General features: G+C 38.1%; 2 protein-coding genes across 4 annotated transcripts; both read left to right on the top strand.

The window, feature by feature from the left end:
- The first annotated feature begins 7,011 nt into the window (after positions 1-7,011).
- LOC131104740 (uncharacterized) lies at positions 7,012-24,859 on the top strand. Its single transcript, XM_078796834.1, has 7 exons — positions 7,012-7,378; positions 7,739-8,801; positions 11,357-12,859; positions 17,950-19,233; positions 19,973-20,237; positions 20,830-21,917; positions 23,447-24,859. Exons 2-7 carry the CDS (start codon positions 7,761-7,763, stop codon positions 24,662-24,664), a joined length of 6,399 nt encoding a protein of 2,132 aa, XP_078652960.1. The 5' UTR covers positions 7,012-7,378; positions 7,739-7,760; the 3' UTR covers positions 24,665-24,859.
- LOC131104741 (uncharacterized) lies at positions 13,785-17,982 on the top strand. 3 transcript variants are annotated; one of them, XM_078796484.1, is made up of 4 exons: positions 13,785-14,034; positions 14,962-16,812; positions 17,748-17,860; positions 17,939-17,982. In XM_078796484.1, exon 2 carries the CDS (start codon positions 14,977-14,979, stop codon positions 16,057-16,059), a length of 1,083 nt encoding a protein of 360 aa, XP_078652610.1. In that variant the 5' UTR covers positions 13,785-14,034; positions 14,962-14,976; the 3' UTR covers positions 16,060-16,812; positions 17,748-17,860; positions 17,939-17,982. The 3 variants fall into 3 exon arrangements, with proteins under 3 accessions (XP_078652610.1, XP_078652608.1, XP_078652607.1); XM_078796482.1 differs by having other exon boundaries at positions 13,785-14,038; XM_078796481.1 differs by having other exon boundaries at positions 13,785-14,038; positions 14,959-16,812.
- Positions 24,860-25,221: the final 362 nt, after the last annotated feature.

Here is a 25,221-nt window from a genome sequence, read left to right as displayed (position 1 = left end):
ATCAGTTGAACCATTGAACACATTGAACTATTATTATTATTATTATTATTATTATTATTATTATTATTATTATTATTATTACTATCATCATTGTTCTTTTTCTGATTATTACTCAGGCTGCACGGTGGTCGAGTGGTTAGCACGTAGACATCACAGCTAGGAAACACGAGTTCAATTCCACCCTCGGCTATCTCTGTGTGGAGTTTACATTTTACATTTTCTCCGGGTACTCCGGTTTCCTCCCACATTCCAAAAACATGCTAGGTTAATTAGCGACTCCAAATTGTCCATAGGTATGAATGTGAGTGTGAATGGTTGTTTGTCTATATGCGCCCTGTGATTGGCTGGCCAGCAGTCCAGAATGGACCCCGCCTCTCGCCCGAAGGCTCCAGCACCCCCCCTTGTGACCCTTGTGAAGATAAGCGGTAGAAAACGAATGAATGATTATTACTAGTCTAGTATTAGCCTGCTTTTGCCCTATTATATAAAATATATTAAAAAAATATTTTTTTGTAAAAAAAAAAAAAAACTATTAAAAAAAATCTGTAAAAAATATCAAATTATTTAGGGGGCTTAAGAACATATTTTATAACCTATTTTATTTTTCATTTTTTTTTAAAAATAGGCCTAATGACGCCACAGCTTTTTTTTGTAAAAAAAAAATCTATAAAAAAAAAATCAGTAAAAAATATCAAATTATTTAGGGGGGCTTAAGAACATATTTTATAACCTATTTTATTTTATTTTTCAATTTAAAAAAAAATAGGCCTAATGACGCCACTGCTTTTTTTTGTAAAAAAAAAAATCAGTAAAAAATATCCAATTATTTAGGGGGGCTTAAGAACATATTTTATAACCTATTTTATTTTTCAATTTTTTTAAAAAATAGGCCTAATGACGCCACAGCTTTTTTTTTTAAAAAAAAAAATCTATAAAAAAAATCTGTAAAAAATATCAAATTATTTAGGGGGCTTAAGAACATATTTTATAACCTATTTTATTTTATTTTTCAATTTTTTTTAAAAATAGGCCTAATGATGCCACTGCTTTTTTTTGTAAAAAAAAAAATCAGTAAAAAATATCAAATTATTTAGGGGGGCTTAAGAACATATTTTATAACCTATTTTATTTTTCAATTTAAAAACAAATAGGCCTAATGACGCCACTGCTTTTTTTTGTAAAATAAAATCAGTAAAAAATATCAAATTATTTAGGGGGGCTTAAGAACATATTTTATAACCTATTTTATTTTATTTTTCAATTAAAAAAAAAAAATAGGCCTAATGACGCCACTGCTTTTTTTTGTAAAAAAAATCTATAAAAAAAATCAGTAAAAAATATCAAATTATTTAGGGGGCTTAAGAACATATTTTATAACCTATTTTATTTTATTTTTCATTTTTTTAAAAAATAGGCCAAATGACGCCACTGCTTTTTTTTGTAAAAAAAAAAATCTATTAAAAAAAAATCAGTAAAAAATATCAAATTATTTAGGGGGGCTTAAGAACATATTTTATAACCTATTTTATTTTTCAATTTTAAAAAAAATAGGCCTAATGACGCCACTGCTTTTTTTTGTAAAAAAAAAAATTCTATTTTAAAAAAATCAGTAAAAAATATCAAATTATTTAGGGGGGTTTAAGAACATATTTTATAACCTATTTTATTTTTCAATTTTAAAAAAAATAGGCCTAATGACGCCACTGCTTTTTTTTGTAAAAAATAATCAGTAAAAAATATCCAATTATTTAGGGGGCTTAAAAACATATTTTATAACCTATTTTATTTTTTTTCTATTTTTTTTTAATAGGCCTAATGACGCTACTGCTTCTCTCCCGGAAAACATGAACGTGATCAACTAACCCAATCAACTAACCCAACCCGAGTAGGGTGGCAGAGAGCCAATTGTTTATTTAATCTACTTAGACAAACCCACCCTCTGCCTTACATTGGCGCGGGGGCACACATCAAAATATTTACAAAAACGTGGGAACATGAAGTCGTGTGTCAGAAAGCTTTGTCGTTTAACAGACAAGCCAACCTGCTTGTCACCCCCGATACTGCGGTCTGCGGTCAACATGAGTTATGAGTTCATTCATTTTAGGAAGCTAAAAAATGTAATTATGCTCGCATGCCTGGAAAAAAAAAAAAAAACATTTCACAAGACTTTATGACGGTGTGAAAAGGATAATACACTTACAAATGATGGTTGTGCCTCATACGATGCACGAATGATGCACAAATGATGAACGGAACGATGCACAAACATGCTCCAAGGCTCACATTCTAACCACTAATCCATACCATATAATAATATATAATAATATGACTGGAGCTTCAGTTATCACTTGGTAATAAGCCATACAATAGAAATAGCTGACGGCTAATTATGCATAACTCAGAGACACCAACAACGCTATCTGCTGACAGAGATGCAGGAAATAATTTACTATATGTCAAACCAGCATGACAAAGTAACTTCTGGGCGTGCGAGCTGACAAACGTTTTAACTTTGAAATCAGTGGTGTCACTCAAAAGGGACTGAGAATTTTTGCCTGGGGTCGTAAAAGAAAGATTTGTTTTCCAAATTGTGCTGGTAGCTTCAAATGCATCCTTTCTCCTCAGATCGTGGGGCTGCTAGTATTAGCCTGCTTTTGCCCTATTATATAAAATATATTTAAAAAATATTTTTTTGTAAAAAAAAAAAAAATTCTATTAAAAAAATTCTGTAAAAAATATGAAATTATTTAGGGGGGCTTAAGAATTTTATTTTTCTATTTTTTTTTTAAAAATAAGCCTAATGACGCCACTGCTTTTTTTTGTAAAAAAAATCTATAAAAAAAATCAGTAAAAAATATCAAATTATTTAGGAGGGCTTAAGAACATATTTTATAACCTATTTTATTTTATTTTTCTATTTTTTTAAATATAGGCCTAATGACGCCACTGCTTTTTTTTGTAAAAAAAATCTATAAAAAAAATCAGTAAAAAATATCAAATTATTTAGGGGGCTTAAGAACATATTTTATAACCTATTTTATTTTATTTTTCATTTTTTTAAAAAATAGGCCAAATGACGCCACTGCTTTTTTTTGTAAAAAAAAAAATCTATTAAAAAAAAATCAGTAAAAAATATCAAATTATTTAGGGGGGCTTAAGAACATATTTTATAACCTATTTTATTTTTCAATTTTAAAAAAAATAGGCCTAATGACGCCACTGCTTTTTTTTGTAAAAAAAAAAATTCTATTTTAAAAAAATCAGTAAAAAATATCAAATTATTTAGGGGGGTTTAAGAACATATTTTATAACCTATTTTATTTTTCAATTTTAAAAAAAATAGGCCTAATGACGCCACTGCTTTTTTTTGTAAAAAATAATCAGTAAAAAATATCCAATTATTTAGGGGGCTTAAAAACATATTTTATAACCTATTTTATTTTTTTTCTATTTTTTTTTAATAGGCCTAATGACGCTACTGCTTCTCTCCCGGAAAACATGAACGTGATCAACTAACCCAATCAACTAACCCAACCCGAGTAGGGTGGCAGAGAGCCAATTGTTTATTTAATCTACTTAGACAAACCCACCCTCTGCCTTACATTGGCGCGGGGGCACACATCAAAATATTTACAAAAACGTGGGAACATGAAGTCGTGTGTCAGAAAGCTTTGTCGTTTAACAGACAAGCCAACCTGCTTGTCACCCCCGATACTGCGGTCTGCGGTCAACATGAGTTATGAGTTCATTCATTTTAGGAAGCTAAAAAATGTAATTATGCTCGCATGCCTGGAAAAAAAAAAAAAAACATTTCACAAGACTTTATGACGGTGTGAAAAGGATAATACACTTACAAATGATGGTTGTGCCTCATACGATGCACGAATGATGCACAAATGATGAACGGAACGATGCACAAACATGCTCCAAGGCTCACATTCTAACCACTAATCCATACCATATAATAATATTTAATAATATGACTGGAGCTTCAGTTATCACTTGGTAATAAGCCATACAATAGAAATAGCTGACGGCTAATTATGCATAACTCAGAGACACCAACAACGCTATCTGCTGACAGAGATGCAGGAAATAATTTACTATATGTCAAACCAGCATGACAAAGTAACTTCTGGGCGTGCGAGCTGACAAACGTTTTAACTTTGAAATCAGTGGTGTCACTCAAAAGGGACTGAGAATTTTTGCCTGGGGTCGTAAAAGAAAGATTTGTTTTCCAAATTGTGCTGGTAGCTTCAAATGCATCCTTTCTCCTCAGATCGTGGGGCTGCTAGTATTAGCCTGCTTTTGCCCTATTATATAAAATATATTTAAAAAATATTTTTTTGTAAAAAAAAAAAAATTCTATTAAAAAAATTCTGTAAAAAATATGAAATTATTTAGGGGGGCTTAAGAATTTTATTTTTCTATTTTTTTTTTAAAAATAAGCCTAATGACGCCACTGCTTTTTTTTGTAAAAAAAATCTATAAAAAAATCAGTAAAAAATATCAAATTATTTAGGAGGGCTTAAGAACATATTTTATAACCTATTTTATTTTATTTTTCTATTTTTTTAAATATAGGCCTAATGACGCCACTGCTTTTTTTGTAAAAAAAAAAATCAGTAAAAAATATCCAATTATTTAGGGGGGCTTAAGAACATATTTTATAACCTATTTTATTTTTCAATTTTTAAAAAAAATAGGCCTAATGACGCCACTGCTTTTTTTTGTAAAAAAAAATTCTATTTTAAAAAAATCAGTAAAAAATATCAAATTATTTAGGGGGGCTTAAGAACATATTTTATAACCTATTTTATTTTATTTTTCAATTAAAAAAAAAATAGGCCTAATGACACCACTGCTTTTTTTTGTAAAAAAAAATCTGTAAAAATATCCAATTATTTAGGGGGGCTTAAGAACATATTTTATAACCTATTTTATTTTTCAATTTTTTTTAAAAATAGGCCTAATGACACCACTGCTTTTTTTGTAAAAAAAAATCAGTAAAGAATATCAAATTATTTAGGGGGGAACGATGCACAAACATGCTCCAAGGCTCACATTCTAACCACTAATCCATACCATATAATAATATATAATAATATGCAAAGGCCACCGCAAAGGACCCAAATATTCCAATTGCATTTGGTTTATTTGCTCAAAAGAATTTAACCTTTGTATACGCCTCATTCCGAAAGAATAGTACCAATCCCAATTAATATATAATGGGATTAACAGGGATGGAATATTCCTTTTCCCAATCCGATTGAGGTATCTTGTAGCCGCTCAAACGGAAAGCTGTCAGGGTGCGTTTTTCTTCTTCTGTACTTTAGCGCCATCTGTGGAACAGAATCTAAACCAGGGGTGGGCAAACTGCGGCCCGGGGGCCACATCCGGCCCGCCAAGTGTTTGAATGCGGCCCGCCCAATCTTTCCAAAGTATTTCATTTAAAGTCAACATACAACCTGGCATCATGGCCTGAGCCAACCTTTTGATGGTTTTATCAATTTCCTTTTTTGACATGGTCTGTTGTTTACAAAGTGCTCCTGAAAAAAGGGACACAAGCACATAATAATAATAAGTATTATTATTAGATTATTAGATTATTATATTAATTATTAATTAAATATTAATGATATATAATATTATTGTTATATTTGCATATTTTACATAATAATAATATAATAATTATTATTTTAATTTTATTGTAATTATTATAATATTTTATTATTTTTTAAATATTTAAATATAAATATAAAATAATAAATAATAATAGCAGATTGCATGACAATTTTACAGATACAATAATACCAGGTGGACTGTTACGTGTAAAATATATAGTCTGTCAACACCTACCTCAGGGGTCGGGAACCTTTTTGGCTAAGAGAGCCATGAAGGCCAGATATTTTAAAATGTGTATCTGTGACAACCCCTTCCTCTGCTACACATTGGCTGGGGGCCACACATCAAAACATTTGCAAAAACGTGAAAAACTGGAAGACACAACGCACATAAAATTGACATAGCTTTTTGTCATTTAACAGACAAGCTAACCAGCTTGCCCCCCCCCAATACTGCGGTCTGACGACTCCAAACTGACACATGTCAGTATGATTTATGACTTAATTTATTTACAAAGCTAAAAATGTCATTATAATTGCATGCCAAACAAACAGTGATGATGATGATGAATGTGAGACTTAGACTGGAGAGAAACCTTTTGATTGCTCAGTTGAGGTCAAAGGAATTCAACAATGTGTGGTAAAAGCATCTCTTTAAAAAAAAATGATTGAATAATTCATTAATTTTTTACCGCTTATCCTCATGAGGGTCGCAGGGGTGCTGGAGTCTATCCCAGCTATTCCCACCCACATTCATACCAATGGACAATTTGGAGTGGCTAATTAACCTAGCATGTTTTTGGAATGTGGGAAGTACCCGGAGAAACATGCTTGGAGGAGAATATCATTCTTTGTCACACTACAAATATTGTAGTGTACATATACTTTACACGTTTTCATACAATCGCAACACTTTACACACACGTTGGCTCTGCTTAGCGATGTGTTGATAACTTCCGGGTTATCACCTAGCAAGCTAAGCTAGCCTGAGAAGCGTCAAAGAAGTTCAGTGAGATAAGTTTATTCCGACACGAATAAAAATGCCTCTCATTGTCACGTAATCTCTATATAATAAATATGTTTAAATATGATCATTTGTGTTTTCGGGGAAACCCGAAATATAGTTCTAAACTTGGCGGAACGGCCAGTGTGCGCATGCGCTTTGTACGTCATCAGTGACATACACACAGATGCATGGACTTAATCGATAAACAGTTGGAGTACAAAATTACTCTTTAATGATATACATAAAATACATATTTCATTTGACTTTTTAAAATTAATTCATTTTTCGAAAAATAAACCCCCCGGCAGAAGAGGAATTTGTCCGTTTTAGATGTGACGTCATTAGTGACGATCAGAGCGCATGCGCTCACTCTTGGCAATATATTTTGGGGAGGCCTCAGATAAAAATACAACGAATAATTGTTAAACATTTTAATGAGAATGACACAGAGCTTAAGTGTCAACATGAGGCGGTTTTATTCATGTCAAGATAAACTCGTCCAAGTGAATATCGAAGCTTTACAGGCTAGCTGAGCTTGCTAGCAGCTAACAATGACACCCGGAAGTTGTCAACATTTCGCTAAGCGCAGTAGTGTCAGCGTCAAGTGGTGTTAAAGTGTGAAAAGATGTAAAGTGCTGCTGTTGAAGATGTATTCCTAGTACCAGAAAGAACGATAGTAGAGGAACATTCTCGAACAAAAGACTGGACGCTGTTTCCAAGGAGCCTCAATTTGTGATACACAGAGCAGGTTAGTTTCAGTCTCACGGTCACGTTTGTAAGGTCTCCATTTGTTATTAAATACATGGAATGAATGTGTTGTATCTTCAAGAACATATAGAAATGGGGAAAACATAAATCTATGTCTTCACTTCAACACAATTTGTGTTAAATGGCTTTTTCTGAAACACTAACGAAATCCCACTCGATCGACGCCATTTTGTTACAAGCGAGGATGTTGTTTACAAGTCAGAGATCAGTTTTGCTCTGATCAACCAATCAGAGGTCGGAAAAGTTCTGATGTTCTAAAATAGTCAAGATAGCATTCTGGATAGCATCCTATCAGGTATCTCAACTGCTATAGCATGTCTTTGCTATTTATGTCCTGCAGACGTCAGAGAAGGAACTCCAGGATGGAACAAGAGAAGCCACAGCCCCCTCAACTTAAAGAGGAGGAGGAGGATCCACAGTATCTCCACTTTAAAGAGGAAGAAGATGAGCCTCCATCCCCGCGCATTAAAGAGGAAGCGCAGGATCACAGCATCAGTCAGGAAGGAGAGCATTTTGAAGGAATTGGAGAATCACCAGCACATAACCTCTTAGCTCCACTATCAGATAGCGACGACACGACGTCACACTCTGACACTGATGATGAAGACTCTGAATTTCATATGACCTCTCACGCTGGCAGCGCAGACTGGAAATGTTCTCAATGTGACAAAACCTTTGTCACTAAGGGAAATCTGAAAAAACACACGAGACAGCACACGGGAGAGAAACCTTTCATCTGCTCAGTTTGCGGTAAAAGATTCTCTCAAAAGGATGGTTTGAAAACCCACACGAGAACACACACTGGAGAGAAACCTTTCGCCTGTCCGGTTTGCGGTAAAAGTTTCTCTCAGCAGTCACATTTGAAGGTGCATACGATAATACACACTGGAGAGAAACCTTTTCCTTGCTTAGTGTGTGGAAAAAGATTTGATACTAAAGGTAATTTAAAAGCACACACAAGAATCCACACGCGAGATGAACTTTTTTCCTGCTCGGTTTGTGGAAAAGGATTCATTGAGAAGTCATATTTGAAAGTACATACAAGAATCCACACTGGAGAGAAACCTTTTTCTTGCACCGTATGCGGTAAAGGTTTCTATCAAAAAGGTGATTTAAATAGACACGCAAGAATGCATACTGGAGAGAAACCTTTTCCCTGCTCGGTTTGTGGTAAAAGTTTCTCAAAGAAGACAACTATGATAGGACACACAAGGGCGCACGCTCGAGAAAGCGACTTGTGTTGTTCAATAGGTGGTCAGCAATTCCCAAATGGTACGACCTTAACTGAACACATACGAATCCACAATGGGGAGAAAGGTGACAACTTCAAAGGACACGACCAGTTGGACTCCGAAGACCACAAAAAGGGAAGAATGATTAAGCAAGGCAGTATTACCCAAAAAGTATGACTTCAAATGTTGCTAAGTGACTTTATGATGAAATGTTTGCAGGTCCCAAAGATCTAACCCCTTATGTAAATATATATTTTTCTATGTTTATAAGGGCCGTCAATCAATTAAAATATTTGATTGTGATTAATCGCACTTTGTCCATGGTTAATTCAGAATTAATCACATTTAATCACAAATGCAAATATGTTTTTATCTATAATAAGTAGGAAATATCTGTGATAAATGATTAGATGTGCAACTACAATGATAATGACATCAAATTGTATGCAAAATTAAATCAATTGCAGAACTATGAGCCTTATTTAAAACAATACAGTCAGCAAGCATATTTTTATTTTATTTTACAATTTGTTTTTTAGGAAATTAGCTCTTAAACTCACCCACAAATGTTCAGCAAATACAAATGTGAGCGAATGAGACCTCTTACTGTGACACAAACAATTTATTTTTTATTTTTTAATACAGTGTCAACTCAAAATAAGATTTGTTTATTTATGATACTGGTTTTAAATTCTAAATGTTTATGAAAATAAGCCTATTTATGAACATTCACAAATGATTATTATTAAACATTTGCCTCGATGCACCTTTCCTTCACAAAATGTACAAATGAAAAATACCTAAAATTGCAAACTCATTTACATTTAATTTAATTTCATTAAAAATAAATCCGTTGTCCCATATTGGAATCTGGTGACGTGAAAAGTTGTGTGTTTTTTTTAAATATATATTTTATTACAAACTTCAATTACAAAACAGTATAAGCAGAATTACAGGAACATAAAAGTGCAATTCTACAGAACAATAACATCAATAAGAAAAAGTAAATAAAGAAAGGAATGTGCGAGGGATATTGCTTGAAAATAGGAACAACAAAAATAAAAACAATAGAAAACATGTCACTTAATTGCTTTTAGAACGTTCTCCAATGTATGAAAAGTTTTCACTGCTTTTCTGTTTTTTATTATCAGCTTTAGTGATTCATATAATATTTTCAGTTTAGAAGAAAACTGGTGAATATCTATCTTACATAATATCACTCTGGGTTTGTGAAATAAAATGGCCATTGCGGATGGACATTTTGGAGTTAGCACACGTTGCAGGGGGCGCCTTTTGTGTGTGACACCATACCGGAAACAGATGGAGACGGAGTTTTACATTGAAGGAGTATACCTGCTATAATGTTGAGTAAGTCTGCAGATGTAACTGTCCACTCTTTGCTGTTCAGGGAGTAACGGACAAGAGTGAAACAGAACTTCCTCTTACAAAAGAGAAGAATGAGCGACAAAATCAGCAAATGGACGCCTGAAATCGTGTTACACAGAGCAGGTCAGTTTCATTCCGACTCGCTCGTGTTCATTACCTATACATTTATTATTATTATTATTATTATTATTTCTTCATTAACACTACTCGTAAAAAGCTTTTATCCATGAATGTCAATTTTCTTTAGACGAACTCGGGTTTGATTTCAAAACAGTTTGTTTACGTTAAGGCGGCGGCCATTTTGAGGTGCAATATGTATCACTACGCGCAGGCGCAGTACGTCAGGGACAACCAGTGTTGACTACACAAGGAAAAAATGGCCACATACGCGACGGAATATAGTCCCCGGGGTTCTTTCACACCCTGGTAAAAAAAAATGGAATCCACGGTGCCTACAATAAATTGCTGACTCCATTTTTTTTCTCGCTCACATGTCTTGTTTTTGAAGCTTAGCGCCTCCTTCACCAACAATGCAAAATGTAATTTCTTGCAGTTTTGCAATGCATTATATTTGTTTCTGTATTCTTATTCTACTTGTCACCACATTGTTTGGCCAGTAGGGGGTGTTTTGAGTACAACACCTATTCCCGCTGTAATTGCTTTCCAAAACGTCTTTTTTAGTTTATTCCACTCACGGCCCGCCTCCAGACACGCACACTCTGCTGTGATTGGTCACACTCCCGAGATCTCCAGAGGACTTCTGGACTGCTGCTGAACCCCGCTTTCTAATTTTGTAATGTAATGTTACACAGACAACCGTTGACTTACACCGATGAATTAAATTGGTACTTCTGGCTTGCGCTTCTGACTCTTCATCATGACAGAATCATGTTGGAAAGGCATAGTGCAGGTTCACAAAACAGTCCCACAACTCCAAGCACTTGTGCCTGATGCCGGCCTCTTTTCTGTCTGAAACTTTGGCATCGTTTAACACATTTTATAGGTCAGAAACGTTGAAAAAGCATAATATGTCTCCTTTAATGTTTGGGTATACAAGGAAGACTGACGTCTTTCCAGTGACGCCACCAGAAGTGGATTCCACAGATTTTTACATGTTGGCTACACTGAGCTGTAAACGTGACGGTATAAATAAATACGGTATATGTCTGAAGGTTCATGATTGACTGTGTGTCAGGCAGATCTTCTGGTAGCAAGTAGCGTTCCTGTTAACGATACACGGCAGGAAACTACATTTTTTTTTTAAAATAAAGCATATCTTTGTCTTCTTGTGTCCTGCAGACATCAGTGAAGAACATCTTCCCCCTGAGCAGCAGGAGTGAAACTCCAGGATGCAGCACATTAAACACGAAGAGGAGGGTGTGCACCTACGAGATCTCAACATAAAAGAGGAAAAGGAGGTGCCACAGCTTCTTAACGTTAAAGAAGAAGAAAAGGAGCTACAGCCGCTTCACATAAAAGAGGAACAGGACGATCGCATCATCAGTCAGGAGAAGGAGCATCTTGAAGGAATGGAGTTCCCAGTGATTGGTGTCAATGTGAAAAGTGAAAATGATGAAGACGAACATCAAAGTGAGAAGAATCGAGAAGTGGAGCCTCCGAGCAGCAGCTCAACTCAACACATAAAAGAAGCTGACGGAGACCACGGCGGAGGATCACCAACACACGACCTCTTAGCTCCGCTAACAGATAGCGACGACACAACATCACGCTCTGACACTGATGATGAAGACTATGAAGCTGATGTGACCTCTCACGCGGACAACACGCGGTGGAAATGCTCTCAGTGTGACAAAACGTTCGTTAGCAAAGGGAATCTGAAAATGCACACGAGATATCACTCAGGAGAGAAACCTTTCTCCTGCTCGGTTTGTGGTAAAAAGTTTGTTGCTAAGTCATTTTTGAAATCACACATAGCCGTGCATACCGGAGAGAAACCTTTTCCTTGCACAGTGTGCGGTAAAAGATTCTCGCAGCGGTATTATTTGAAGCTTCATACAAGCGTGCACACGGGACAGAAACCGTTTCCTTGCTCTGTGTGCGGTAAAACATTTGTTCAACAAGGTAATTTAAAAACACACACGAGGATACACTCTGGGGAGAAAGCGTTTCCTTGCACGGTGTGTGGTAAAAGATTTGTGCAACAAGGTAATTTAAAGTCACACATGAGAGTACACACTGGAGAGAAACCTTTTCCTTGCTTGGTGTGCGGCAAAATATTCTCTCGGCGGTCTCATTTGAACGAACACACACGAATACACACCGATGAGAAACCTTTTCTTTGCACATGGTGCGGTAAAAGATTCAAGGAAAAAGGCGGTTTAAATAAACACACAAGAGTACACACCGGAGAGAAACCATTTCCTTGCATGGTGTGCGGTAAAAGATTCTCCCAGCAGGCACATTTGAAAGTTCACATCAGAGTACACACTGGAGAGAAACCTTTTCCTTGCGTGGTGTGTGGTAAACGATTCGATAATCAAAGTACTTTAAAAAAACACACAACAATACACACTGGAGAGAAACCTATTCCTTGCATGATGTGTGGGAAAAGATTCGACAATCAAAGCACTTTTAAAAAGCACACAAGAATACACACTGGAGAGAAACCATTCGCTTGCACGGTGTGCGGTAAAAAGTTCACTCAGCAGTCGCAAGTGAAGGAACACACAAGAGTACACACTGGAGAGAAACCTTTTTCCTGTGCAGTTTGCGGTAAAAGATTCTCGAAGAAGATATCTTTGACGGGACACACGAGAACACACGCAAGAGAACAAACCTTTCTTGTTCAGGGCGTGGTCAGCGAGTCACAAATACTACAAACCTGACCCAGCACAAAAGAATCCACACCGGAGAGGAAGTGGATTGCAGTTGGGGAAGTACGAAAAAGCAAGGCAGTATTACTGTACAAGAAGCGAAAGCTGTAGAAAACGACTTTGAACATTTCTAACTGACATTATGATGAAAGGTGTCATTAATCTCATGTATCAACTCACTTTTCTTCTTTAATAAACATACACAAAATCTAAATTCCATCATGCCGGGGCAAAAAAATATAATGGCTTACTGGGAATGCAAAATTGTAATTTCCATACACTGCTCGCTTGGTCCTATTTTAAATTTGTCATAAATAATAAATTCAATTGTATGTTATACTTTCACGGTGTATATGGAATAAAGATTGAGCACCAGTCCAACTTTACTATTGTGTTATTGATGCCAAAAAAACTATTTATAACTTTTGAAATACGTGATTTAACACGATTAAAGCCATGTAGATATGGAATGTCACTAAGAAGCTCACAAACTAACTTGTTCTCAAATGTACTTATTCTAAACTTAAGTATTTCAAGGGGGAGTGGGGGAGGAACTTACCACTTCCACACGGAATGAGAGGCCAATCTTTTTATCACTCGATCTCCGCCATGACATGTGGGGTTGGTGCTGTTGGATTAATAGCCAGCAGTGCCAGCTGTATTAGATGTATGTAATGCGTGCATAATTTATAAAGTGGGTTTTAATACCCATGTTATGTTATGTTTTAAGTATGTATTAAGTATGTATTAAAGTGCACGCACGGACGTCATGTGTTTATCTAAGCTTTCTCATGTTAATGTTCATTTATTACAGGTACCAGATTTATTATTATTATTATTATATCAGACATGACATCAATCACAAATCAATCGTCAATAAAAATATGCCAATACACCTTTGCAGTTGTGATGGAATTGTTTCTAGTTAGCGCAAGTTGCAGGGGGGACGTTTTATGTGTGACACTATATACCGGAAACAGACGGGTGGCTAGTTTTGCATATGAGAATTATACTCGTTAGAATGTTGCGCAAATATACACATTTAAGCGTCTACTTTTTGCGGTTCAGGAAGTAACGGACTAGAATGAAATACAACTTTATTGACCAAAAGAGGAGAACGAGCGACAACGTCAACTACTGGAGGCTGTTTTTAAGAAACATCTACTCAGGTTGTGTGACAAAAGGCAGGTTGGTATGCTTCTTACTATCACGTTTATAAGCTTTCTAATTATTCATTAACACTGCTCATTAAAAATCTCAGTAAAGGTCAATTTTTAATGGGATAAATTGGATTAACAGGCGAACTCCGGCTTGACTTCAACACAGTTTGTTTACTGCAAGGCGGCGGCCATTTTGAACAGCGCAATATGCTGTATGCACTAGCTAGCATACATCGTTAGCATACACCGTTAGCATACATCGTTAGCATACATCTGCCAAAGTGGCCCAACAAAACCAGGTTTTTTGTTCGTGATGCAGCTCAACAATTGCCCAAACAGAACTAAATTGAACTACAACAATAGTTGTCAGCTAGCTTTGTCTCGGTACGGTTTATATAGGGGGAGTTTGACGTCATATTATTATTATATTATTCCGCTCAAAAATGTAGCTATCCTGGTTGGTTTTTTTTTTTTTTTAACAAAAAACGAGTAAGTAATTATTATTGTGCGATCTTAGGATTTCTCAAAAGATTATACGGCTAAAAGCAACACCGTGTTCACACCAACACCAATACAGCGAGGTGGCACAATAATACTGGGCATGTGATGTGCAAATTAACACTGATTTATTATACTAATTATACCCTACTAGTCTTTTCATTCATCAGCGCTCAACTTTGTCAAATTCACACATTAATTAAAAAAAAACAAAACAACACATTCGAGTGTTTCCAAATGCAGCATCTCGTTGTGACCGTTAGATGGCAGTGTTGACGTGTTTCCTTGTTATGAACCACCTGTTTTCTTATAGTTGATTTATAGTATAGTATAGTTTATAGTATAGCTATTCCTACGATCGTACATCATGATGGGGTGAAAAAGTTCAGGAAACGCAGAGAAGCCACCTCTTTTAGCATTTGCTAACCCGATGTGTCTCTTTGCTTGCAGCAGGATTGGAACTCCAGGATGGAACACATTAAAGAGGAAGCCGGTGAGCCGCAGCCACTCTCCATTAAAGAGGAAGAGGAGGATCACCGCATCAGTCAGGAAGGAGACGATCTTGAAGGAGTGGAGGAGTTCCCAGTGATTGTTGTCACCTTGAAGAGCGAAGATAATGAAGGTCAAAGTGAGGAGAATAAAGAAGTGGAGCCTCCGAGCAGCAGCTCAACTCAACACATAACAGAAGCTGATGGAGACCACGGCGGAGGATCAACAGGACATGACCTCTTAGCTCCGCTATCAGATAGCGACGACACAACGTCACACACTCCGGACACTGATGACGAAGACTCTGATATGACCGACGACACACGCTGGAAATGCTCTCAGTGTGACAAAACTTTTGTTCACAAGAGAAATCTGAAAATGCACATGAGGCATCACACAGGCGAGAAACCTTTCACCTGCTCGGTTTGTGGCAAAAGATTCATCGCTAAGTCCATTTTGAAATCACACATAACGGTGCACGCAGTCGAGAAACCATTTCCTTGCACAGTGTGCGGGAAAAGATTCTCACAGCGGTCAAATTTCAACGTTCACACCAGATTGCACACTGGAGAGAAACCTTTTCCTTGCTTGGTGTGCGGGAAAAGATTTTCTCTGCAGTCGCATTTGAAAGTCCACACAAGAGTACACCTCGGAGAGAAACCATTTCCTTGCACGGTGTGCGGGAAAAGATTTTCCCAGCAGTCGCATTTGAAACTTCACACTAGAGTACACACCGGAGAGAAACCTTTCCCTTGCTTGGTGTGTGGTAGAAGGTTCTACGATCAGAGTCATTTAAAAAGACACACAAGAACACACACTGGAGAGAAACCTTTTTCCTGTGCAGTTTGTTGTCAAAGTTTCTCTAAGAAGATATCTTTGGTAAGACATACAAGAACACACACGGGAGAAAACAACTTTTCTTGTTCAGTGTGTGGTCAGCAATTTACAAATAGCACAAATTTGACTGAACACGAAAGGATCCACACCGGGGAGAAACATGAAACCTTTTCAAAGGACGCATCCAGCTGGATTGCGAAGAACACGATCGGGAAATACGAGTAAACAAGACAGTATTTCTCTTTGAAAACAAAACTTGTGCAAAAGAAACCACTGATGATGAAATGTTTGCAATGTTTCTTTCATCGTGTACTGAATGAACACACAATTCTTTAATAAAAGAAACACACACAACAGATTCGCATGGGTTTGATTCCTGGCCAGGGATCATTTATGAACTTTTTTTTTCCAAAACTGCAATATAGTAAGAAAAAACTCTACTGTTAAGTTGCTGTTGTATGAGAATTCGGTGAATATATTTGCCCTAGCCGGTTGTATTAGATGAACAATGTGTGTAATATCACTGCACACTTATATGGAGTACCAGCTAGGGATCATTTTAATGTTAATGTTCATTTATTATCGATAACAGACAGTTAAATCAAACATATCAATCACAAATAAGTCAACTGGATGAAAATCTAAACCGTGTGTCAATAAAACCCGTCAAATCTTTCATTGTGTACGGAAAGGATTTTAATGGAAATAATATTTCGCGTGAACACAAGTTGCAGGGGGGAACATTTTGTATGTGACACTATACCGGAAAAGACGGGTGGTTCGTTGTACATGTGAGGATTGTACATGCTATAATGTTGAGTAAATATAAAAATATTGATTTATTTACAGATCTATAGTATCTATTATGGTTCAGGAAGTAATGTACTATAGTGAGAGAACTTTCTCGAACAAAAGAGGAGAACGGCCGACAACGTCAGCTAATGGACGCTGATTTCAAGAAGCCTCATCACAGAGCAGGTTAGTTTCATTCTTATTCTCGTGTGATTATAAACGTTCTATTTGCTTATTTGTAAAGATTTTCCTCTAGAAGGTTCGTTTATTTTATGAGGGAAATTGGATTAAATGATGGATTCGGTCTCGATTTCAACAGTTTGTTTACTGCAAGGCGGCGGCCATTTTGAACAGAGTGCAATACATATCACTACGCGGACACACGGTACGCCAGTGTTCTTACTCCGCAAGGAAAAATAGACTTATACACGACAGGCTTTGTTGATGAAAGCATGAAACGGAGATCTTAATGGCTGCAATTACAGCTCTAAAATGTATTATTTTGAAATATCTTTATTGAAAATAAGAAAACAAATCAATATCTGTTGAACAGTCCTTTTAAACAACACACTTTAAATTGAAGGAGTCAATCTATGGAATAATTAAGATTAGACTTTAGAATAAAAAAAAAACACTTAATATATTTAAAAGCAACAGTATTATTAATAAATGTAAAACTGCATTATGACCACATAAACTGCTTGCTCTAAAGTCAAAGTTAAAACATTGTTGGAAAATGAAATATGAAATGTAGCCGCCTGGAAGAATATCCGGCGATGCTCCTCGGAGGGCTTGGAAGTGAGGCTTCATAGTGAGCTTCCAGCAGTGCGGAAATAGTGCGTCAAATCTGTCTGAAGAGATGATTGACACATGCAAGAATGTGTAAGAACGCAAGTTGACACGTAACAAGCATTATTTGTATTACGTCTGACGCTGAGATGACACCATCTCATTGCTTTCATCTCCAAAATATTGCACAAACTGTATGTGGCTGTAGCTTATGCTTGCCCCCCCCCCCCCCCCGCCAACCCCCCCCATGCCTCTCGGTCAGCCATTTCACTTTAATGCTCACTCATTTTTTCTTTGTCTTACTCCCATTTCTCCTTTTTTGCATTTTGAAGCTCTGCTTAGGACCTCCTTAAGATCCATCCAGTTTTGTCCGCGTATCCGGGTCGGGGTCGCGGGGGCAGCAGTCTCAAGCCCAGACTTCCACCACCTCTGTTGGATCTTTCAGGTGTCGTAAATACAGTTTTTCAGCTGGTTGTAAAATGTTGATCAGAAGTCGATGTCTTTGTCTTCTTGTGTCCTGCAGACGCCAGTTAGGAACATCTTCCCCCTGAGCGGCAGGAGCGGAACCCCAGGATGGAACGCATGAAAGACGAAGAGGGTGAATCACAGCACCCCCACATTAAGGAGGAGTCACATCCCCCGCATATGAAAGAGGAAGAAGAGCCACAGCCTCCCAACGTGAAAGAGGAAGAGGAGGATCACATCATCAGTCAGAATGGAGAACATCTTATAGGAGTGGATGAGTTCCCGGTGATTGTTGTCCGTGTGAAGAGTGAAGATGATGAAGATCAAAGTGAGGAGAATAAAGAGGTGGAGCCTCCGAGCAGCATCTCAACAGAACCTGATGGAGACCACGGCGGAGGATCACCAGGACACGACCTCTTAGCTCCGCTATCAGATAGCGACGACACAACGTCACGCTCTCCTGACACTGATGATGAAGACTCCGAAGCGGGTATGACCCGTCACAGCGACGACACACCCTGGAAATGCTCTCAATGCGACAAAACGTTTCTTAGCAAGGGACATCTGAAAATGCACATGAGACACCACACAGGAAAGAAACCTTTCGCCTGCTCCGTTTGCGGCAAAAGTTTCATTGCTAAGTCCATTTTGAAAACACACATAGTCGTGCACACTGGAGAGAAACCTTTTCCTTGCACAGTGTGCGGTAAAAAATTCTCTCAGCGGTCGTACTTGAATGTTCACACGCGAGTGCACACTGGAGAGAAACCTTTTCCTTGCTCGGTATGCGGCAAAAGATTCATGGTGAAAGGCGTTTTAAAACAACACACACGAGTACACACTGGAGAGAAACCGTTTCCTTGCGCGGTGTGTGGCAAAACGTTTTCCGAGCAGTCACATTTGAAAGTTCACACCAGAGTGCACACCGGAGAGAAACCTTTCCCTTGCACTGTGTGCGGGAAAAGCTTTTCCCAGCAGTCGTATCTGAAAGTCCACACAAGGGTACACATTGGTGAGAAACCATTTCCTTGCACAGTATGCGGAAAAAGATTTTCCCAGCAGTCACATCTGAAAGTTCACAGTCGAGTGCACACCGGGGAGAAACCTTTCCCTTGCACGGTGTGCGGTCGGAGATTCTACGATCAAAGTCATTTCAAGAGACACGCAAGAACACACACTGGAGAGAAACCTTTTTCCTGCGCCGTTTGCGGCCAAGGTTTCTCTAAGAAGACATCTTTGTTAGGACACACAAGAACACACACAAGAGAAAACAACTTTTCTTGTTCCGTGTGTGGTCAGAAATTTACAAATAGTACAAATTTGGCCGAACACAAAAGCATCCACATTGGGGACTAACTTGAAAAGAACACAATAGTAGAAGTAAGAATAAGCAACACATTAAAAAAAAGCATTGCTAACTAAGAATTTTTGTTTTATCAATCACTTTTCTTCTTTAATAAAAGAAACACACACAAGGGGTTCGAACTGGTTTGATTCCTGGCCAGGGTTTCTTCTGGAAGGGCATAACAATGCCAGCTAAAACACAACAACAACAAAAACGTTTGGTTTAAATGAATGGTTGTTTTTTGGTTGCTATGAGAACGATGACAGTGCCGACAATAAAACTCATGTTCGGGCTATTTTTCAGCTTACTTTATACTATAAATATAGAAAATCCATTTGACGTAGCAAAATATCCAATCTAATGCTAATATTGCTAATTTGCATGTAGCTCATGCTGAGTGCCTTAACAATAACAACCGTTTTGGAATCATATTCAAAGTCAAAATGGGAAATTTCATACTTGCATGTAGCTTCCCTAAAGAACCATTAGGGATGCACTTCAAAGTCCTACACTGTTTGCTGGGTTCGAAACCGGATACTTAACTACTATTCATGCTAGTGACGTCCCTTGTTACGATGCATGACGCATGCGCACACTGCCCGCCAATATATGTATATATTTTCGATTAACTTTCGGAGAAAAGCATAATTGACGGTTGTTAAAACTCATTTCAAAGAAATTAAATGACAGTGACAGTTTTATTCCCGTCAGGATGACCACGTGTCAGTGAATTTTGAAACTCCGTAGCCTAGCTTAGCTTTGCTAGCTGCTAACAAAGAGACCCGGAAGTTAGCAACGCAATGCTATCGTGTTGCGATGTGTAAAGTGCAAATGCTGAGAGCGTTGGTGAGCCAGCGGCTAACCGCGGCTGTGGAAGAAATACTTGCAGTGTTGGAAAGAACCATAGCGGAGTACGAGGAGGAACTTTGTCGAACAAAAGAGGAGAACGAGCGACAACGTCGACTACTGGACGCCGTTTTCAAGAAGCCTCATGTTGTGCTCCACAAAGCGGGTTAGATTCATTCTTACTCTTCTTACATGTTTATAAGCTTTTATGCACGTTTTTATGCACATATGTGTGTCTTTAGTTGTTTTATTTAGATGTTGTATTCATATATTGTTCAGTTCTTCACATTGTGTGTATTACCCCCCAAAAGAACGACCCATTTCTTGGTCGTTTAAATAAAATGCTGTACAGTTACATGACATCCAATTAACGATAATCAACAATAATAATAATTAATCAACGCTTATAGAAAATAATTTCTCTGTGGCGCCCAAAAATGGGGAAAATTTTTTTCCAGGTAAGAACTTTTCCAAACATTCATCAATTAAAAGTAATCATTTTTTGGGAGTAAAAGGTAAATCCACATTGACACGTGGTTGGAATTTGCACCCGGACCTTGAGTTGATTCCACCCAGTTGGTCTCAAATCTAACATTTGTAATAATTAAAAGGCTTGTGAATTATTTTGACGTTCTTCGGTTCTCACCAGGGAGAGAGACCCCTAGCTTGCTCTTGGTCTGACCTTTGATGAAGATACACAGGGTCGTACAGCATTGATTCATTTGTGAAGCACATCTTTGTCTTCTTGTGGCCCGCAGAAGACAGTGAAGAACATCTTCAACCTGAGCAGCAGGAGTGGAGCTCCATGGTTGAGTTGAAGGAGCCAAAGACGCCCCCCGTTAAAAAGGAAGATGAGGATCACAGCATCAGTCAGGGGGGAGAGAATCTTGTCGGAGTGGAGGGGTTCCCAGTGATTTGTGTCACCGTGAAGAATGAAGATGATGAAGATAAAGATCAAAATGAGAAAAAGAGAAGGGTGGAGCCTACAAGCAGCGGCGGAAGTCAACACCTGGCAACAGAACCTGATGGAGACCACGGTGGAGGATCACCGGCACACGACCTCTTAGCTCCACTATCAGACAGCGACGACACAACGTCACGTTCCCTTGACAACGCTGATGAAGACTCCGAAGCCGATAAGACGTATCACGCCGACGACACACGCTGGAAATGCTCTCAATGTGACAAAAATTTTGTCAGCAAGAGAAATCTCAAACTACACACGAGACGGCACACAGGAGAGAAACCTTTTGCTTGCTCAGTTTGCGGTAAAAGATTCATCGATAAGTCAAATTTGAAACTGCACACAAGCATGCACACCGGAGAGAAACCTTTCTCTTGCACAGTGTGCGGTAAAACATTCTCTCGGCGATCACATTTGAAAGTACACGCAAGCGTACACACTGGAGAGAAACCTTTTCCTTGCACGGTGTGCGATAAAAGATTCTACCGCGAAGGTGATTTAAAGCAACACACGAGAATACACACTGGAGAGAAACCGTTTCCTTGCTTGGTGTGTGGGAAAAGATTCACCCGGCAGTCCCATTTGAAAGTACACACAAGAATACACACCGGAGAGAAACATTTTCTTTGCTCCGTGTGTGGGAAAAGGTTCAGTCAAAAAGGTGATTTAAAGCAACACACAAGAACGCACACCGGAGAGAAACCTTTTCCTTGCACGGTGTGCGGTAGAAGATTCTCTCGGCGGTCTCAATTGAAATTACACTCAAGAATACACACCGGAGAAAAAAACTTTTCCTGTTTAATGTGTGATCAGCGATTTACAAATAATACAGACTTGGCTGAACACGTTAGAATCCACAGTGGGGAATCACTGGAACGTTTTTGAAGGAACACATTCCGGTTGGAAGAACACTATAAGAGGGACAAATCAGCACCATGGTATTACTCTTAAAAAGTGGACTTGTGTAAAAAGGACATTTTGATGAAATGTTTGGAATATTTCTATCATTTGTCTTTTTTTTTTAGACTTGGGAATCGCACCTTTGACCTTAAAGAAACCCACACCAGAGCTGGGAATACTACAATACTGCTATAGCGATAAGACAAAGTATTTCAACCTTTTGGAATTTCTTTTGTTCATTCATTTTTTTTCTCATAAAATATGATTCGGTTTTCCAAGTCAATGACATTGACAGATATTGTGTTTTTGTAATTATTATTACTGATTATAATTTCTTTTATAATTTTTTATAATTATAATTAATATAATTAATTTCCCAATTATGGGTTTATATTTAGAACAGGCACTATTCAGGACGGACGTCTTGTTTTTTTTTTTTTTTTACGTCAGGCACTTTGCTAGGCAGCTCGGGGTCTTTCGTGGGACCACAGAACCCGGATGTCGTTGTTGTTGAAGCGTGCGTAAAAGCTTGTCTGCGTTGCTGGTAAAAGGTGAGTTGGGTTTCATTATTACCCCGTCATATTTATCGGCTTAATATTTGCTTATTAATTAACATTGCTCCTCGATAGGTTTTATCCACGAAAGTATATTTTGTTATTGTACTCCTCACGGCCGTTATATCGATATCAAGGGCTCGTGTCAGTATCGGATCGATACTTACAGTTCCATGTGTCAAATCACACATGGACGGGTGTAGATTCATAAAGCTTTTATGCTCTTCAAATTATTCCGGTACAGATTAGGAGCTTTGATGCAACATTAGCGACATCTGGTGGAAGAGTGGAGTCATAGCAGCTCGGGATTATTATTATATCAAAGCAGGTCGCCATTATTAGTTGTTATTTACTCAATTTACCGCTAAAATAACCAGTCCGTTTCGAATCGGTCAAGTGATATGAACATCCGGTGTATGTTTTTCAAACTAAAGCGTAACATTGAAATATTTTTATTTGAATATATTAGAAATTTTATTTAAAGTAATTGTGTGTAAATAATAGGCTGTGCATGTATCGGTATAGCATAGCAGTGTTCACACTTTTTCATCCTGTGAGCTACTTTTAAAGTCACATAGATATACTGTAAACCCCACTATGAACACAGATATTTCGTATATTTATAAATATGAGTATTAATCCACATGTATATTAAGGGCAAACACACTTTTTCAGCATGCATTTACAAGGGAAAAAGATCTACGTCTTACAGTAAAACATCCGGATGTGATAAACAACTTAGAAGATAGCATTATTTGTAAAGGAACACCAAATTTTTAGGTGAGTAAACCTTTCCTGCACACGGGAACGCCGTTCTCGGTGATCTGCGGTCGCCGTGTAGACCGGCAATACGACAACAATGGCGTCACATGACTACAGGAAGAGCTTCATTTGTGCTGCAGTATGAGCGATATTGCGACAAAACCTCGCTGTCTTTGTCTCCGCCCCCCCTTGAAGCAGGATCGGGACTTCAGGATGGAAGACGTTAAAGAGGAAGAGGAGGATGTGGATCCACAGCCACTCTCCATGAAAGAGGAAGATCACAGCATCAGTCAGGAGGGGGAGGAGTTTGCCGTGATTGGTGTCACCGTGAAGAGTGACGATGATGACGATGATGAAGGTGAAAGTGAGGACGAGCCTCCGAGCAGCAGCTCAGCTCAACACGTGACAACAGAAGCTGATGGAGACCACGGTGGAGGATCACAGGCACACAACCTCTTAGCTCCACTATCAGACAGCGATGAGACGTCACACCCTGACACTGATGATGATGATGATGATGATGATGATGATGACGACTCCGAAGCTGACTTGACACGTCACACGGAAAACACACACTGGAAATGCTCTCAATGTGACAAACGTTTTGCTTACAAGGAAAATCTGAAAAGACACAGCAGACTTCATACAGGAGAGAAACCTTTCACCTGCTCAGTTTGTGGCGAAAGATTCCCCATGTGGTCAAAATTGAACGCGCACACAAAGACACACACTGGAGAGAAACCTTATCCCTGCGCGATGTGTGGTAAAACGTTCTCTCAGCGGTCACATTTGAAAGAACACACAAGAAGACACTCGGCAGAGAAACCCTTTCCTTGCACTGTGTGTGGAAAAAGATTCTCTCAAACAAGCGATTTAAAAACTCACACAAGAACACACGCCGGAGAGAAACCGTTCCCTTGCTCGGTGTGTGGGAAAAGGTTCTTTCAAGCAAGTGTGTTAAAGATACACACTAGAATTCACACTGGAGAGAAACCTTTTCCTTGCACTGTGTGTGGGAAAACATTCTCTCAGAGGTCGAATTTGAAAGTACACACAAAAACGCACACCGGAGAGAAACCTTTTCCATGCACGGTGTGCGGTAAAAGATTCTGCCAAGCCAGTGATTTAAAAATGCACACAACACGGCACACCGGAGAGAAACCTTTTACTTGCACCGTGTGCGGTAAAAGATTCTGTCAGCGGTCGCGTTTGAGAGAACACACAAGAATCCACACCGGAGAGAAACCTTTTTCCTGCACCGTGTGCGGTAAACGTTTCTCGCAGAAGAGATCTTTGACGGGACACGCAAGAGCTCACGGCGGAGAAAAAAACATTTCCTGTTCGACGTGCGGTCAGCGATTCACGTATCGCGCAAACTTGACCAAACACCTAAGAACTCACATTGCGGAATAACAGGAAAAGTTGGAAGGACGAATCCGGATGGATTTCAAAGGACACAATAACGGAACAGGACGGTTGTGCTAATACGAGCCTGACTGTCTCTACCACTTTTAATATCTGTACTGTACTGTAAAAGTACTGTAAAATAGCCAATACTAAACAAGACACTATCAATAAATACATGGGACCTCGTATGCTCATTTTTCCGCATTTTTGTATCGAGTTGTAGGCTCCTCTAGAGCAGCTACACAGAATAAGCAGCACATAAAGCTTTCTAGATCTTTCAGAATCTGCACCTATTCCGGCAGTGGTCACGAGGACTTCCGGATAGCTGCCGAACCCAACTTTATAGGAGTTGATAATAGACGGTGCTTTATCTTTTTATAACGTCCGCATATGTGTTGGATCCTGGATCCGATCTGGTCATACTTGGTTTAAGTCATTAGATTCATATGACTTAATGACTTAAACCAAGTCATACTTGGTTTAAGTTATTAGATTCATATATAAATATATTTATTTGGAAAAATAAATAGTCAAAAAAGTTTTTAGACTTTTAGTGCTGGCTT

The sequence above is a fragment of the Doryrhamphus excisus genome, linkage group LG15, assembly GCF_037039965.1.
Source record: "Doryrhamphus excisus strain RoL-2023G ecotype Guam linkage group LG15, RoL_Dexc_Guam_v1.1, whole genome shotgun sequence".
Taxonomy (NCBI): domain Eukaryota; kingdom Metazoa; phylum Chordata; class Actinopteri; order Syngnathiformes; family Syngnathidae; genus Doryrhamphus; species Doryrhamphus excisus.
The sequence above is the reverse complement of the archived record's forward strand: the minus strand, read 5'-3'. Positions and strand labels throughout refer to the sequence as shown.